The 18634-nt window shown below is 25.7% G+C and overlaps 5 protein-coding genes across 5 annotated transcripts; 3 read left to right on the plus strand and 2 right to left on the minus strand.

The window, feature by feature from the left end:
• Nucleotides 1-1656: 1656 nt before the first annotated feature.
• LOC128958026 (sodium-coupled monocarboxylate transporter 1-like) lies at nucleotides 1657-7473 on the plus strand. Its single transcript, XM_054303842.1, has 14 exons — nucleotides 1657-1987; nucleotides 3342-3490; nucleotides 3559-3652; nucleotides 3782-3902; nucleotides 4381-4448; nucleotides 4590-4670; nucleotides 5345-5418; nucleotides 5477-5617; nucleotides 5711-5840; nucleotides 5901-6176; nucleotides 6251-6337; nucleotides 6878-7145; nucleotides 7211-7308; nucleotides 7366-7473. The coding sequence occupies exons 1-14, from the start codon at nucleotides 1868-1870 to the stop codon at nucleotides 7471-7473; spliced, it is 1815 nt and encodes a 604-aa protein (XP_054159817.1). The 5' UTR covers nucleotides 1657-1867.
• Nucleotides 7474-8415: 942 nt separating this feature from the next.
• Nucleotides 8416-11033, minus strand: LOC128958540 (putative RNA-binding protein Luc7-like 1). The gene is made up of 8 exons (XM_054304419.1): nucleotides 10826-11033; nucleotides 10675-10766; nucleotides 10526-10624; nucleotides 9467-9577; nucleotides 9105-9400; nucleotides 9011-9035; nucleotides 8737-8951; nucleotides 8416-8652 (listed from the first exon to the last, which is right to left on the minus strand). The coding sequence occupies exons 1-8, from the start codon at nucleotides 10887-10889 to the stop codon at nucleotides 8496-8498; spliced, it is 1059 nt and encodes a 352-aa protein (XP_054160394.1). The 5' UTR covers nucleotides 10890-11033; the 3' UTR covers nucleotides 8416-8495.
• A 211-nt stretch (nucleotides 11034-11244) lies between these two features.
• LOC128958027 (peptide-N(4)-(N-acetyl-beta-glucosaminyl)asparagine amidase-like) lies at nucleotides 11245-12909 on the plus strand. The gene is made up of 2 exons (XM_054303843.1): nucleotides 11245-12801; nucleotides 12903-12909. Exons 1-2 carry the CDS (start codon nucleotides 11273-11275, stop codon nucleotides 12907-12909), a joined length of 1536 nt encoding a protein of 511 aa, XP_054159818.1. The 5' UTR covers nucleotides 11245-11272.
• A 2933-nt stretch (nucleotides 12910-15842) lies between these two features.
• Nucleotides 15843-17819, minus strand: LOC128957303 (F-box only protein 33-like). Its single transcript, XM_054303040.1, has 2 exons — nucleotides 16466-17819; nucleotides 15843-16350 (listed from the first exon to the last, which is right to left on the minus strand). Exons 1-2 carry the CDS (start codon nucleotides 17736-17738, stop codon nucleotides 15977-15979), a joined length of 1647 nt encoding a protein of 548 aa, XP_054159015.1. The 5' UTR covers nucleotides 17739-17819; the 3' UTR covers nucleotides 15843-15976.
• A 71-nt stretch (nucleotides 17820-17890) lies between these two features.
• Nucleotides 17891-18527, plus strand: LOC128957304 (immediate early response 3-interacting protein 1-like). Its single transcript, XM_054303041.1, has 4 exons — nucleotides 17891-18010; nucleotides 18087-18187; nucleotides 18254-18370; nucleotides 18432-18527. The coding sequence occupies exons 1-4, from the start codon at nucleotides 17934-17936 to the stop codon at nucleotides 18485-18487; spliced, it is 351 nt and encodes a 116-aa protein (XP_054159016.1). The 5' UTR covers nucleotides 17891-17933; the 3' UTR covers nucleotides 18488-18527.
• The last annotated feature ends 107 nt before the right edge of the window (nucleotides 18528-18634 follow it).

An 18634-nucleotide genomic window follows, 5' to 3' on the forward strand; every position in this document is an offset into this window, starting at 1 on the left:
TACAGTTTACATAATAAAATACTACCATGATCATATTAATAATATATTTTAATAAAAATATAATACATTACAGATAATTCTGTATTTTTAAAAATAAAAGTATTATATAAAATAATGTGCATTTTATTAAATATATTATTTTTTGAAACATATGTTTTGTAAATATAATTTAAATAAATAACATTTTTATCTAAAACGTATAATTTTAAAGAATTAAATTTATTTAAAGCATATTTTTTAATGGAAAACTACATATTTGTTAAATTATATATAATTTTATATTATAAATAAATTTATATGATATTTACTAAAATTATTTTTAAGTAACTTTTAATGAATTAATTCTGAGTATTTTAAATAAAAATACCGTTAATTTTAAAATATCTTTACAATTAAAATAATGGTAAATATCTTTTGTTTGACAGTAATGCTATTTATATAGAGTATACTGTATATACAGTGTATATATTCAAAATATCACATCAATGTTAATACAATGCTAATATTATAACGATATTTTTGCAAACATTTAAATAGAAAAATTATTTCGTATAATATTAAATACAAAATATTAATTTATAATATATCAATCAAAATTTGAATTTTTATTTATTATATTAATAGAAATACTATGTTTATCTATGTTTTCAATATAAAATAATTGATCGCTATATTATAGTATATAATTTACTTAATTATGTAAAAAATAATTTATGTGTTAATAATAAATAAAATTTATAGATATTAATATAATTCTAGAAATAAATTGCAATATAATCTACAATTAAAACAAATATGAATTTAGCACACATTCATCATTAAATCAATATTTTCACTAAAAATATTTTTGATATGATAATGTAATTTTAAACTTGTGCTTTAAAAATAATAAAATTTTAATTAATTAAATAATATATTTTTATTAAAATAATTGAATTTTTTACTTAAATAATCTAATACTTAAAGATGTATTTGGTTTAGTATATTGTATTATAATATGCAAATTGAAAACAAAATAATAGCCAATAACCAAACCAATTATTAATAAAAATAATAATTATTTAATAAAACAAAATAAAAAAGAAAATATTTTACGATTAATAATTAATAAATATAATAAAATCTTTGTTAAAATAATATAAGAGGTCATTAAAAGTGGTAACTTTCCCTGAGTTTATCATAAAAGTGTATTATTTAGTAATTAATTTGTGATAATACAGTACTTTTGATATTAACATATAACCTGAATATTCAACAAATGTGTGTTAAACTAGTAGTAAATCTTATATGCATTGTTTTATTACAATCAAAAATTGTGGCGTATTTTATGATGTATTAATCAATCATTCATATATTGATTTAGTATTTTAATTATTTTGAACACAATTGTATACATAATTTAATTGACAATAAATTTAACAATTGATAAAATCGTTTGAAGTCAGCACTAGTTTAATGGCAATGAATGTGAATTTCAATATATTATAATACTTACTGTATGTATGATACATAATATGTACTGTATTTTTATATAATAGTAATGTCATTGAAATAGACGCATGACTTATGAAGACTAACTTCATTGATATATCAATACAACACAACTGTCCTTATAGTTGCGTCAATTAAACATTTCATACCTATCTGTATAACACAGTCTCCCTGTGCACAGACACTGACACACATACTCACCAATTCATGTGTTGATTCAATGAGTTAAGGATTACAGCATCACTTGAACGCATCACATCATCCATTAAATAGTCATATATTTTTGTAATTATATTTATGTGTAAATAACCATTTTTTAAATTTAAATTTATATATATTGATAATTAAGTTAATTAACTCATGAATTGATGACAAAATGGTATTCAATATGAAAACAGTCGATCAAATTGAAAACAATTTTAGTTTAGCTGATTATAGTGTTTTTGCTGCTATGCTCTGTATATCCACAGCTATTGGAGTGTATTATGCATTTAAGGTATGATTTAATTAATATTTTTTTAATTATAAGATATTTTTTAAATCTATAATTGCAGTTCACGTGATTAAAATAAACAATTGTTAAATAATTTCATTAAATAGTGAAATATTTAATTTTATTGTTAATTTAGATTAAGATTAAATTTAAAATTCTTATTTGTTATAAATGTTAGTTGAGTTAATTTATAATTTTTATAATATAACTCAAATTTTACTAATTATTCATATTATTTAGTATATAAATCTAAAATTAATTTTTAAATAAATTATACATTAACACTTTAAATTATTTTTTATTGAATATAAATTGATATCATGGTATTATTTTTGACTATAAAATTGTAATTTTCAAAACGCAACATTAAGATTATTATCGTAATTTAATATAAAGTATATTTTAAGTCTTAAATATTATACCGGTATATGATTTATTGATTTTTGACTTTAATTTTGTGCATTTTAAACATCATAGACATTATATTCTTATTTCTAAAAATTAATTTTTCAATATTATGTAATCAAATTTTTAAACTTTATATAATAAGTTAGATATAAATTATATAATTACAGTACGTTATATAAATATTTACTGTTTATATATTTATTGATAATAAATATAATATCCATATGTACTTGAAATAAAATAAATTATTTTTACCTTCTATAAAGAAACTTTAAATCGGATTAACAACTGATCTAAATTGATTGACCTATTAATAGGGATTAACTTATTATTATAGATTGTTTAATTGTTATTTTATATTAATATGAAACAAATATTTGAAATATTCTTAATTACTAAAATTAATTATATACTTCATTTAATAATGTTTTACTAATTTGTTAAATAATGTAATTTAATTTTCATTAATTATATTGCATATATATTCAATAGTTCTATAGTATAGTACAATAGTATTAATACAGTATAATGTGTATACAAACTTGAATAATGCACTTAAATATTGAAATATTATAATTTATAATCAGTTGTTATAAATTTATGTTATATACTACACTATAGTATCACGATTAATAATATATATATAATTTATTGCGTAATAAAAGTTTTCATTTCAATTTATATAAATATTTATTTAACACAATAAAGATTATAGATATTGTTAATAATATTTTTAAAATTTATGATTTTTTTATAAATATTAATATTCAAACTGATTAAATAATCTTAGCTGTATTATAATATATATATATATACCGTATAATAATATTATTATACTTATAAATTGTGTATATGTGTAATATTAGTTAAATTAATAAAATAAATTTATATAAAAAATAATTAAAAATCTAAAAAATAGTAAAACTAATGAATGATCTGAAATAAACAGAAGAAGAATGCATCGAATAAGGAGTTCCTTACGGCCAACAAATCGTTGTCTATGTTTCCGGTGGCGATGTCTTTGTTGGCCAGCTTTCAGAGCTCTGTCACTATTCTCGGATATCCCGCAGAAATGTTTTATAGAGGAACACAATTTTGGTATTTATTTTTAATTATAAAATACAAAAAAAGCGCATATAATGTAAATATTGAACTTATATTTGAAGGGCAGTTGTATTGTCGGGAGCGATGGCCTCCATAATAGCGGCGGAAATATTTCTTCCTATTTATTATAATTTACAATTTACAAGTGTTAATAAAGTAAGTTAAACTTAACATTGCTATCATACAGTAATTAGATAAACAAAAACATTTTTTATTGTTTTATTATCATTACACAAATCATTTATAAATTTTTAAATATAATAATTATTATTATTATTATTATAGTATTTGGAGGAAAGATTTGGCAATGAAAAGGTACGGTTAGCTGTTTCCATGTCATTCCTATTGTGTACCATTCCATATATGGGTGTTGTCTTATATGGACCCGCACTAGCACTGGCATCAGGTATTTTCATCTAATATTTTATTTGACATATAATATTACATTGATTTTAATTGTCAAAAATTAATTTTATTTTGCATTGCATAACAATTCTGATTAAATATTTATTAAATATTAAATTTGATAAATAAATTTACAGTACAAATAATATTAATAGCAAAAAAGTTAGATTTTACTATTAAACACCATTTATCCTCAAAACATTCAATTTTTATTTAAATCTCATTATATTTACTGAACTCTATTTTATCCTATTTTTATTACTCATATCTTGAATTTTTTAAATAAATATATTATATTTAGTTTAAACCAATATCTGATATTTTTAATTTAGCTTTTAGTTTTAATTTTTAGTTTAATTTTAATTAAAATAATTGGATAATAGACATAAATTTGATAAATTTATTTATTTTAGATATTTTTAAAATACAAAAATGTTGCTAATTTTAATGAAATAGTTATTTAAATATTTTTCTTTTAGTAACTCCTTTAAATGTTTCAACATCTGTGCTCATAATTGGAGGAATTTGTACTCTTTATACATCAATTGTAAGATTTACAAATTAATTATATAATATTATATATTCAATATAAATGTATATGAATTTAAAAAATGAACACTTAATTTATTAAAGAATAATTACTATAATATTAATATTAGTTTTGAATAATAAATTTTGATGAATAAAGGGAGGAATTCGTGCCGTTGTTTGGACTGATTTGGTTCAGGTATTCCTAATGTTTGGCGGACTCATCGTTGTAATGATTCGGGTAATATATTATATGATTTTAACAAATTATTGCTCCCATAAAATAATTAAAAATATATATTAGATATTAGATTTAGTTGTCATGTATTTGATAATAAAAATATTGAATACAATTATTATATTTTGATTTCTGTACCATTAGTTTTTGTTATTATTCAAGAATTGAGGTCAGAGTCTGTTTTTGTAGAAAAATATAAAATATGTTTTGGATATAAAACATCTGATAGTGTAAACTAAACAGACAATCAATGATTATACAGAATAAGTTAAAAATGTATCAAAAAGTTTTATTCGTATCGTTTCATTGCATTCATTAGCGTTTAACAATTATTTTTTATATAATTTTTATATAATTTTTATACAAAATTTTATAATTTAAAACAAATTAAAAACCAGACGATATATAGTATAAAAATTATTGTTGTTTTTAATTTTTTAGTAGCCTTATTATTATGAAATAAATGCTGATTTATACATTTAAAATTTGAAGTATTATATAAAATACTGTATTAACAAAATTTTTTTTAAAATATAGTTCTATTAAATTTATAGTTATTTGTAAGATCTATTTCTATCATATACTAGAATCACATAATTATTAATATATATGTTATAATATAATCAATAAATCATTAAATACTAATTAGATTACAAATAAAATATTTAAAATAATAGGCATTTTATTTGGTCGGTGGTGTAGAACAGGCATTCAGAATAGCCAATCAAAAGGGAAGAATTCAATTCTTTAAGTATTAAATATTTGATTGAATGTTATGATAATATTGTAATGAAAATTGGTTTCAATAGCTTTCAGATCGATCCGTACTCGACATCTACTTTCTGGAATGCGGTGTTTGGTATGGGTATCATGTGGTCCGGCAATTATGCCACGAGTCAGACGGAAGTACAACGATATTGTAATGTTGAGTCTCAAGCAAAGGCTAAGCTGTTTGTCAATCATTTTTTAATCATTTTTTATGAATATTCTGTATATATATATATAATAAATAGTAAAACTTTTATTATATTATTTGTTAATAGATCTCTATATGTGAATCTCATAGGAATGGTATTACTGATCAGCTGTGCCTGTCTCTGTGGTATTTCTATATTTGCTTACTATAGTGATTGCGATCCATTGACTTTAGGACTCATTAAAAAGACCGATCAGGTATATCGACACAGTTATCCTTTAACTATTGTAGTCATAACTAATTCCAACTATCAATAGTTGATGCCATACTTCGTGATGGATCAGTTGACAATAATGCCAGGAATGCCCGGTCTGTTTGTTGCCTGTGTTTTTAGTGCATCGCTCAGCACTCTATCGTCGGGTTTTAATGCCTTATCTGCCGTCACTTACGATGACTTCTTGTGTCGATATCCATGGATTCAAAGACAGTCAGAAGTGAACTCAAGAAGAATAAGCAGAGCTCTTGCATTCAGTTACGGACTCATTGCTATTTGTATGGCATTTGTTGTCAGCAGTATTGACAGTGTCTTACAGGTCTTATATTTTTTTAAATTTTAATTATATATTTTACAATTCAAACAAATATAAATTTATGTTTTATGAAATAGGCTGCCATTTCAATAGCGGGTGCATTGGTTGGCCCAATGTTTGGACTCTTTCTTTTAGGAGTGTTATTCCCATTTGCCAACACTTTTGTAAGTATATTCATATCTTTATTAATTGTTTATTGAATTTAATTAAAATAGATATTAACAGTAATAGTTGTGCTAATAAAAAAGAGAGAGAGAGAGAGAGAGTCTCAAACTAAGGTAAATAGCGGCGATATTTTTTTATTGCCAGCAATTGATCGATGATAGTATTTATTACAATAATTATTATAAAGTCAAAAGTACATTGAATACAAAAGTGATCCAGAACAAAGTTATTGATAATACAAAATTGAATACTATTATAATTGTCATTTTATGATTGTTTAGATAATTGCTGACTACCGGTAACTATTTTTATGTATAAAAATTTTGAACAGTTATTTGAAATTAATTAAAAATTATCAATTACAATAATATACAAATTGTGTAATTAATCACTTTTGTATCAAATAAATACAATCATATTTTAGCTATTATTGAAATTTATTTATTAATGTGCAGAAAAAAATATTTTTTGATAGATTACAATAATTGTTGTTTTTATAATTGAAATAAATATTAATTTATCATTTTATAATCAAATAGGGAGTTCTTTGCGGACTTTTTACTGGAGAATTGTTCGGGATTTGGGTTTTGGTTGGATCTCTTCTATATCCTAAAGGACAGCATTTTATGGAGACATCGGTGACCAACTGTCCCAAAGATATGTTACAGAATATAACATTAATAACAAGAGAACCATTGGTTCAATCGGAAGGTCTACTGAGTCTCTATCACATCGCTTATCTATTAGTTCCTGTTTCTGGTTTTGTTATAAGTGTTTCTGTTGGAGCCATTGCTAGTCTATTATCAGGTTATCATTCATTATATTAAATAATTTTAATTACATTAAAACAATTAGTTTTATTTGGCATTAAGGCGGGTATTCAGAGGCATCAAAAATAAATCCGAAGTTATTGTCGCCATTAGTTTGGAAGATATGGTCGACAAAGTATTTGCCAGAGAAACAACAGATAGTAAGTTATAAACAATTTATAAAAAAATATTAACTTTTATTAATAACATTACTTTAGGTAATTATAGAGAGACAGAGTCTAACATATGAATCTGAAATCAAGTTAACTAAAAATAATGACTCAAACGGAAAGAGAGATTCAATTTGTTCAACGACTCGATTATAATATTGTTAAAAAAATATTGAATTATTTTTAAACATAATTTCATTTATAAAACTAATTCTTTGTTATTAAAGAGTATTACTCGACATATCATTATTTATAAAAGTAATGTACAATACTATCAATACATTATTACTATGTTATCTAATATACAGTACTATATCAACTGTATATTACATACATGTGGACTAAAAACAACTTTTTATTATTTAAACAATTTATAATTGAGTTGTTTTTTTGCTTAAATTTGGGTCCAAAATATTTATGAAACTATCATCTGATTTTCACTTGTTAAATGCATTAACATATTTTATTTTTTTTATACAATTACTAATTTAAAAATTAGATATTTTTATTAAATTACTATAAGTTAACATTAAATATTGTGCTTTTTATTGATGCGTGATAAATTTGTAAATGTATTTTTATATTTTATATTTTATAAATTTAAATATTAGAAATTAATTTAAAATTGTTGAAAATGAAAATTTTACAAATTATTATACTTTTCATGTTATTGTATAAATTGTTAAATATTAATATTGACAAGTAAAGTGACACAAATTGAAAATTAAATCTTAAAAACTAAAAATAAAAATTGATATAATAATAGTGATAAATTCAGGAATAATTAATAAACATTTAAAATAATTTTTTTAAAAAAGGGTAACAAATTTATTAATTATGATAAATAATTATATTGTTGTGATTCAATTAATTCATTGTAAAAACAAAGACCTATCAATAAAATTACTATAATTTACTGAATATTCTTCATATATTATTTCATTACCAAAATATTTAGATAAAAATTAAATGCAAATCAATTAATATAATGTGAAAAATATTTTATTATTTCAAATAATATTAATACAATTTTTTGGAAAATAAACAATAATTCAATTTAGTTGAATGAAAAATTATTTTTAGTAATAAGTGATAATACAAAATGAATTGTAGAACAAATTGCAAAACTCGTTGCATTTAAGATATAAATCAATTAATCACTAATTAATGAATCGTTTTTACCGCTCAGTCGATGTCAAGATGTCTCTGTTTCTCTCCCGTCGATCATTTCTATCACGCGATCGCGATCTCGATCGTCGGTCGCGCGAGTGATGGCCCGGAGATCGAGATCTTGAACGACGTCTTCGATGACTATTTTGAGTGCGCTCTCGGGATCTGATATATGATTAGAAAATAAAAAAAAAATAAATATTTTTACATTATTATAAAATTAATATTATCATCAAAATAATTACAAACCGTGAGCGACTTCTTCTACGACGTCTATCATCATAACGATCCCTCTCTCTATTATCCCTATCCCTGTCTCCTCTATCTCTATCTCCTCTATCTCTTTCCCTATCTCTCTCTCTATCTCTATCGCGGTTCCGATTGTAACGTTCACCGTATCTGTTATCGTAATCATCGTTTCTGTCCTCAACTGGTTCGCGATTTTTCCTTTCACTTACAATTTGCTAATAAATACAATATTTTTGTCAGTTTGTAATAACTGTTGTTTTAAATAACAACTTACTCTCAATTCCTCAAGTCTTTCGCGACTAAAGTTAATAAATAAAATAATTACAAGAATTAACAAAATAATTAAATTCAATGACACAATCACTTACATTGTAATAAAACCCAAATGCAATTTTCCACCGAAATGATCGGCCAAACGTCTGTCATTGTCATGAATTCCCAGATAAGCTGAACAGACCTCACATACCCTAAGTTTTTGTTGTTGATAACTGGATGCCGGCATTGAATTTCTGTATTCAATTTCAGCCAAACTCTTTTCTCTCTTAATTTTTTCCACTTCTTCCATCAATTTGAGCGATTCCTCCACATTTCCATCTGCACCTGCTTTCTCTGCAGCCGCCAATTTCTTACCAATTTGTTCGGCTAAATCATGAACTTTATTTAACTATAATAAACAAAATCAATAATTTTTACAAAAAATAAATCAACTCATCATAAAATTAAAACATACTTTAGCTCCGACTTCAGTACTCAATTCCTCCTGAGTCTCAGCCAATCTCTTTTTCGCCGCTTCAGTCTTTTTGTCGGCTTCGGCCACAAATGACTCCAAGTGCTGAAAAGCCTATTATATTCATTCACAGCAATTAACTAATTTACTTCATAATCACTTAATTATAAAGCTTTAACACATGCAATAAATATTATATATATATATAGACAGTTCGAGTCTAACCACAAATTGTAATTTTCAATATATAAATAATTTTTTATCTTAAAAACAAAAAAGTTAAAGAGAAAAGTTTTAAAGATAATTGTAGACTAAATATATCTATAATTACTGCCAAAACATAAATTTATTTATTTTATAATATATAGTATTTTATATAAATTACATTAAAAACAAAATATATATATAATTTACAGTAAGAATTGTTAACAATTTAATGGTTTAATACATTACCACAAACCAAGTCTTCAAATCACATTCAATACATTACCTTTAGTTCAAACTCAACTCAACCATAGATATGATAATTGGTCTGAGATTATGGTCACTCTTTATATGTGTCAGCAATAACTGTATTGATGGTCAATATATTGATAATAGCATTATATATGAAAAAAGGACTCATTGTTTGATTTGATAATTGATTTAATACTACTCACAAACAAGGAGTGGACACAAGTTTTCTTATAAGTACTGGAAGTACTTATTTCGCTGACAATAAGTTTTGTCTCTTTCATTCAATTTAAACATTCATTATCTAATCCAAAGACCTTTTGATATTTGATATCAAGAGAAGAGGAAAATACGATTTGTTTTACTTATTGTTTGCATTCAATGTCCAGACATTTATTATTTATATATTAATTATATTCATATTTTGTAACTAATTTTTGTGTCAATTAAAAGGTTGTTCAGAGCTCGTCATCTGAGATCAAAAGACTTACCATCGGATCAATTGGTACTCAAATCAGACGAGACTCCGATAACTAATAACTCAATCAATGTCTCAAATGTCGTCTAAAATGTAGTTTTAAAGACTGTAATAAATCAATCAATACTTACATCCACTTCATATCCGTAGTCCTTAAGTTTGAACGCTTTCTCGTAGTCGGCTCTCAAGGCCAGGTCATGATATCGGGGACACTCACCCAAATCCATGCGCTGATTATAAACAAACTGAGTTATTATCAATCAATCAAATCAAAACTTACCGTTGAGGCCAATATGTCGTGCGGACAACAGTCCAAAAGGAAACTTTTGCAAACGCGATGGTCAGTGAAGTGATAGCGATGTTTAGCCTCACCTGCAGATCGACAATCAAATGAGTAATTAATTAACTAATAATCTGTTGGTTTAACAAACCTCCTTCTCTTGAAGTGCCCATCAGCTGATCCAACATCGCTCTCATCTGTTCGGTGGCCGACATGTTGTGGTCACTATCGGTCAATCAATGGTCGCGTTGTATGAATCGGTAAATTGTGTGACAAATCAATCAATTCATTCAATATATGATAACAACTAATAAATGGCGACAAAAGTCGTCTTATTTTATACCACAAGAGGTCTCTCATTCTTTCACTTAATTTTCTGTATATTTGTTTTGATATGAATTTCAATACTTTAATGAAATATGAATTTTAATTAATTGATTGATTAAACAGTTATTCAATTATTCAATGATTTCTTATATATTTTTAATATTATTTTCCTATAAATTATTTATTATTATTCATTGAATACATTGTTATTATAACTATAAATAGTTTCAAATATATTGTCGACAATTAGACACAGATTTCATTGAAGAAGATGTCAATTATTCCGACTTTTCTGAGAAGTGATACAAACCTAATGCCAGTGAATGACTCGGAACAGCAATTCTTCGCCAAAATCAAGTCTTACCTGAATTTAGTCAAGTTTTATGAAGACGTGAGGGTTCAAGAATTGGTCAGAGATGTGGTTCCCTGGAAACAGTTGACCATCAATGCCATCAACAAAATGATTCAATTAAAACAATCTATTAATTGTGATGACAAAGACATTGGAACTGATAGTAAAGATCTACTTCTTATAGATTTAATTCATTGGTTTAAGAATGAGTTCTTTGAATGGTTTGATTCAGCGGTTTGTGATAAATGCAATAAAACAATGACTTCTTCATCAATCACACCAAATACTGAAGAATTGTTTTGGAATGCTATGACTGTCGAGTTATACAACTGTTCCGATTGTGGACAGACATACCGTTTTCCGCGCTATAATAATCCCGAGAAATTGTTGATCACCCGAAAGGGACGTTGCGGTGAATGGGCCAACTGTTTCACATTAATATGTCGGGCACTCAACTATGAGGCACGTCTTGTAGTGGACTGGACTGATCACGTGTGGACTGAAGTGTACAGCAATGCACAGAAACGATGGCTTCATTGTGATCCTTGTGAAGACATATGCGATTCACCGCTTGTTTATGAGTGCGGTTGGAAAAAGACGCTAACTTTTTGTATTGCTTTTGCTTATAATGAGGTCCAAGACGTGTCGTGGAGATACAGCAACGACCACTCGGCTATTAGACTTAGAAGAGCTCTCTCATGTCGTGAGGAATGGCTATCTAATGTACTCAATAAAGTCACTAATAATTTACAACTCGGACTCACATCACCACAAAGAGAACAATTAAAATTAAGACGACTTCTAGAGTTTGTTGAGTTTCTTAGAGTTCCCAATCAACAAAACAATGTCAATCAAACAGAAGCAAAAGGAAGACAATCGGGTTCACAGGCCTGGCGTTTGGCGCGACAAGAGATAACTGAACAACAGTTAAGCGACCATTTTGTGTTTGAATTGACTGATCCATCCATTAATCCAACGCTAATAACATATAACTGTTCTGCAGATGAATACAAATTTAACGCAAAGATAGTTAAGTCGTGGAAAAAGTGTGTCTTTGATTGTGAAAATATTATGAGAAAAGTGGAAAAAGATTGGAAAATGTGTTATTTGTCACGTATTGAGACAAATGATTGGTCACCGAGTGATAACAAAGTCGGTAAAATCAGTTGGAAATTGCGTTTCAATGATGATTTCGATTGGTCTGAAATGCGGATCACTTTCAGATGCAAAGTCTTTGAAAACGGAAGAATTCTGTTGTTTTTATATTCAAAAACAAAGGACACATTCATTGAGATTACGGCAAACAATGAAAATATTGTTAAGAAAAGTGAATTACCATTTGCTGTGATAGAGAATGAACTCATTTTGGAGACTATTCTCGAGGGAGGCGTCGGTAAAAATGGTTGGCAACACTCGCAACTGTTCCGACAGTCACTGACTAATGAATTGCAATTAAATTCACTTATTATTGAAATATTTATTTAATCCGTTTCTATATTTATAAATTTTATTAATAATTGAATAAAACTTTTATTAATTTGTTTAAAAGCTTCTAAACTTTATTTCTTTTTATTCATTGATAACTGTTTTTAATTAATATAGTTATTAACACATGCATTACAATCAGTAATTTACAAATGATTTAAATTATTATATCGATAACATTTACAATGATATTTAACAACAATATGATATTAATTCAATTATGATTGACTAGTAATACATAACCGTAGATGTTATTTATTTTATTTAGTTTGAAGCTTTAAAACATTTATTATTTATATAATTACAATAATAAACAACAATTATTGAAATTTATTGCTCAAAAAAAATCAATTGATTAAAGCAATGTATTAAATAAAACAAGATTAAAATAAAGTCCAATATTAGATATATACTAACAAATATATATAACAAATATATAATATATATTTATAATTGAAGTTAAAACAATATAACAATAGTTATTAAATATCTATCAACTGATTTGTTTAGACAACTACCATATAGTATAACAAATATTTAATAAAATTATTATTCTTTAGGGAATGCATTAAAAAACAATTTTATATCTAACAGGTTTTAAAATAATAAAAATATTTGTAACTATTAATAAATAAAACTTATTAAACAAACAATTGACATATATTTGTTTTAACTTCAATGATAATAAATATTATATATAATTTAGAGCTTAGAATATAGAATATTTTTAGATAAATAAATATAAGTAATAATTGATTTAATTAAAGCACATTGAATACATCGACTATATATTTATTATATGATATATTTTATGGTTTATATAGATTAATATTGAATTTTAATAAGAATATAAATATATTTATTATAGTATATATATTTAATAAAATTATATGGAAAATAAAATATCTGATGGACTCAATCGTAACACAATTAACTCAAAACATGTGTTGAAAAGACCCTAAAATCTCATTTAATTCAAAATGTGATAAAAATATTTTTAATCAATATTCTAATAGCATTTTAATATAAATCTCTCCCCACTTTTAATTGCATTGCAATTTGTTTGTTGTTTTTAAAATACTTATTTATTATGGATGTTATTTTAATGTTTGTAATTTGTGTGTAATTATTTTAATGATTGTTTGTGTTAATTAAATAATAAATATATAGATGTTGTGCGCAAAACCCAGATTACTAATTCAAGTATAAAATTTTTATTAATTTAATTATAATACAATCGCTTGATATTAATCTAATCGTTATAATCTAACGTTTTATTTGTTATATTTTTGCTTATTGTATCACAGCCTTATAGTTGTATTGATTTTAATATTAATTTATCATTTATAATAAATATTTTGTTTCTAAAATAGCTTTCATTGGCTTTTAGTTCATATGTTTTATAATATTAATATGTATATTACAATTGATTTGTATAACACATTCATAGTCAAGTTGTTATGAAAATATTATTCATAAAAATAACATTTTCTACTTAATTTGAACGATATTTTATTAATGATTATTAATATCAATTGGGATTAATTACACCCTGAGATTCAAATGAATTCTTAACTAATTTACTAAATGTTTGGTTCCATTAAAATGAGTATAAAGTATAACAACAATAATTTATTTAATTATATATAAAATATAACAGAGGAATGTATACAATACTTCAACTAAAATGAAAAGGCAATGGATTTGATATTTAGTGCCTCAATAGTCAGCTCAAGAAAACTCAATTTAAAATTTGTAGTCGTTATCTCACCATTAAGTTTAAGTTTATTAAAAAATTATAATTATTTAGGTTAGTTATAATTCCCAATTATTAATGGCACTCAAATTACATAAATAATAACAAATAATCAATAAAAATATGAATAACAATTAATAGCAATGTAAAATTGCATGTTATCTTGCACTGCCTTTGCATTTAAGTTAGATTTAAATATAATTTAGTAATTTACGTATAAACTAGGATTATTTAAAACAATTATTAACTTAATATATTTATATGGCATCACATAGTCCTATAGCTATGCTAATTAATAATTATTACAATTTGAATGTATTTATTATTATTATTGTTATGATATTTTAGAAATTCGTGCAGTTTTTGTTGATACCTTATATCGGCTGCAATGATAATAATGGTCTTAATGAAGCAATTTATCAATTTGTGGACATATTATCACAGAATAGTTACAATTGGTTGGTTCGCGTTATTATAATATTTTAATATATATATATATATTATATAATATATTTAACTAAATTTATACACAATTATCAACTTTTAATGTTTAGTTCCTTTTGTTGGATAACTAAACAGATGTGACATTTACTTAAATGGTATTTCTAATTATAGATATCAATACATATTTCAATATATTGGATCTCAATGGATAAGTGAGGGAGAGTTATCAATATATCACTTGAGAGCACACAGTATGTCATAATATAGTTGTATAACAAAATATTTTCAAACGATGGTTGTCTGCCTGACAATAATACAGGTATATTGTAATGACTACATCATCGATCACAGTTCAGTTCATAGGCAATGGTTTCAATTGAGACAATTATTTGATAATCATTTACACTATAATAGTATAACTTGTTTGAGAATCTCATGATAAGTGTGCGCTCGTATTATAACAAATAGATACTAACAGTTGGGCCTATTATTAATGCTTGATATCTGATGGAAGACAACACACACCCATTCACCCAAACATAGCTAACATTCAATTAAGGGTTAATTCAATTATCATAATTACAATAATCAAAGTGAAAGTTTAGTCAATGTATGTTAATATAATTGGTTCAATTCATTTAATTGCAGTATTATTTTTATTTACTATAACTTTTGTATTGATATATGCATAGATATCGACTTGATTTTTTAACCATTTTTTAACATACATTTTCCTAATCTTTCAATAATAAAATATATAATGAATAAATTGAAAAAATAAACAAATTTAAAAGAAACATAATTATTATAATAATTAATATAATAAAAGTTAAAAATAAAATACTATAAATACAAGTGACGACTAAATATCAATATTTAACAACAACATCAATAATAACAACAATATTATTAATAGTGAAACGACTAAAACTTCACTATTAATTAGTGTCAGAGGTTTTGTTATGAGACTCATCACAAAGAGTCTGATCTCTTAAAATAGTGGACAAGTAAGTAGTTTGTAATGAATTACACCCATTGATTAAAGCATTGGGCAACTGATCAAAAGTCATTGGTGTCCACTTACGGTTTAATGGTTGGGCGATATCTTCAATCACTTTGGTCTGTATGTGTTGTGGCGCTCCGTCTAATAAATAGGCAATTCTACGATCAAAGTAGTCATCATAATAGCCTTCGTCTTCAGCAATGGGAGAATGCAATAATGATATACAACATAACGGAAACATAAAATTTTTGAGTGATGTGCCTCTCAATCGGGTTATGGCTATCAAGTCTGCATCACATACTTCATAACCTTAAATAAAAATTCTCTATTAATATTAATATCATTTAAAAATAGTGTTTAAATTTATGAAAATCATTAAAATATGAATTTAATATTTTTAATAAAGTGTGTAATTAAAGCTCACCAATAATGGTAAGACTGTGTAGTTGTTTTGATCTCCACGCGAGCATAACTAATGGGTTCTCCTGAAGGTCTGCAAACACCGGGTTTGGTTCCAATGCGGGTCCACTCATAGTAGTCATAAGAGTCATAGATTGTAATGTCTTCGAGTGTCTATTGGCTACTAAGTTGACTAAATGACAAATTGTATTATCAGTTGCGCCAAACATGCCTACAAAATATGCTCTGAAGTGGGCTAACGGCATGTCTGTATCGAGTAAAGAGTCGCGCAAAACATCCAATGAGTCGTCTGTATGAATGAGATTAAGTGTCACTTTGAGGTTACAATTGTTTTGAACCAATAGACTCCATGAAGACTTAGTGAGACCCTTGTGTTCGTCATCTATTCCGTGAACGTTAACTATAAATGTATCGATTGTTGTCTTTCTGGCCATTAGTTGAAGAAGTTGATCGCTTACTATATCAAAATCAATTGACAGTACTTTCAGAATAGAAAATGGTTCCAATAAATTGATTGATAGCTCAAAAACGGGATAATAATCGGGATTTGCTTTTACTGATGACAAATGAAGACATTTAAGTGATTGTGAGTGATGTTTGGCTAATGTCAATAGCAATCGGTTCGAGTGATTGAGCACTTGTTGTAGACAACCAAATGAAATGTGCTCTAAGAAGTCACACTTATCTATCAGCTGTTCCAACCTTTGCACCAATTGTTGAAACAGTTGGCACATCTTCGCGTTGTTCTCATTGTTCAAGTAATCCAGTGTTTTATTGATTGCAATTGGATTTAATGTAAATCGTCGCAGACATCGACTATTGGATACCCATTGGTTGTCGAGAAGTGTTGAATAGTTGTTATTAGTATTATTGTTATTGACGTTCTGGTCATTACTGCCGTCAGTAATGATAAAATGGTCCGCATTGTTGGCTAATAAGATATCGATGAGTCCAATCAAGTGATGAACATTTGATGGCGAGTTTGGATCAAAAGTGATGGTCAGATCAGTGAGAAATCGACAACATTTGTATAGAAATGACTTCAAGGCTATCGAGTCGTCACAGCTTTTGTTGTGATATCTATTGCGTCGAAGGCTTTGACCACTAATACGATACAAATCAACAGTCAATCTCTTGTATGGCCATTGGGACGGCGCTAACAAACACTGTCGCCATGTCTTGCATGTCGAGGAAGCTCTTAATCGGTCTTTCGGTGATAAATATGACAATATATTTAATATGATTACTGACGGCAAGTAATTGCAGACAAACGCCATTAGATGACTATAACTAAAGTATGTTCAACACTAACTCAACACAACACTAGTCACACATATATACTATCAATTAGTGCTAAACTTTTCACATCAAGTCTAGTCATCAATGAATGTATTTATTGATTAATACAACACTAGTGTATCTCACAAACAAACAACATTGAAGTTTATTAGTCAATGCATTGAATGTATTGAATGAGTGATTCAAATGTAAACACTTTTGAATTGTGTCTGAAAAACAAACCACACATTTGTGACCACTTTATCACATTGTATGACATCATTGGATCAGATTTGGTGACTTGTATTAGTCTTAATATTATTTTCATTGAATTTGTAATGTTTTAGATCAATCAAAATGGTTTTGTCAATCTATAGTCTCTTAGAGACCGGACTTCTTATAGTAAATGCAATCGTTGTCCTCAATGAAGACCGCTTTCTCTCCAAAAGTAATTACTATTTGTTTAAACTTATTGATAGTCTAATTGATTGATTAATTTGTTATGTTTGGACAGTTGGTTGGGGACGGAAGTCACTAAATATGGCTCAACAAACATATGGTCATCAATCGGAAGGCAATGTTAAGTCACAACTGCTTAATATGATTCACTCGATTCGTACTGTTATGAGAGGTATAACCACTTAATCAAAATAACTGTCCACTCATTCAAAACTTTTTAAATCTTTTTTCAGTTCCGCTTATTTTTCTCAATATTATTGTAATATTATTTAAATTTATTTTTGGTTAATTTATTTTTGAATAAAATTTAATCTGAATTTTTTCTAATGTAAATAAAATTCATTAGTTTTGTATAACTCAAGTTAAATTATCAATAATTAATACGGTAATAAATATATAAAAATAATGCAACAATTTAAACTAAATTTAATTACAA

Source organism: Oppia nitens, unplaced genomic scaffold (genome assembly GCF_028296485.1).
Source record: "Oppia nitens isolate AA-2021 unplaced genomic scaffold, nextdenovo-longstitch-racon4-pilon3 scaffold3_pilon_pilon_pilon, whole genome shotgun sequence".
Lineage (NCBI taxonomy): Eukaryota > Metazoa > Arthropoda > Arachnida > Sarcoptiformes > Oppiidae > Oppia > Oppia nitens.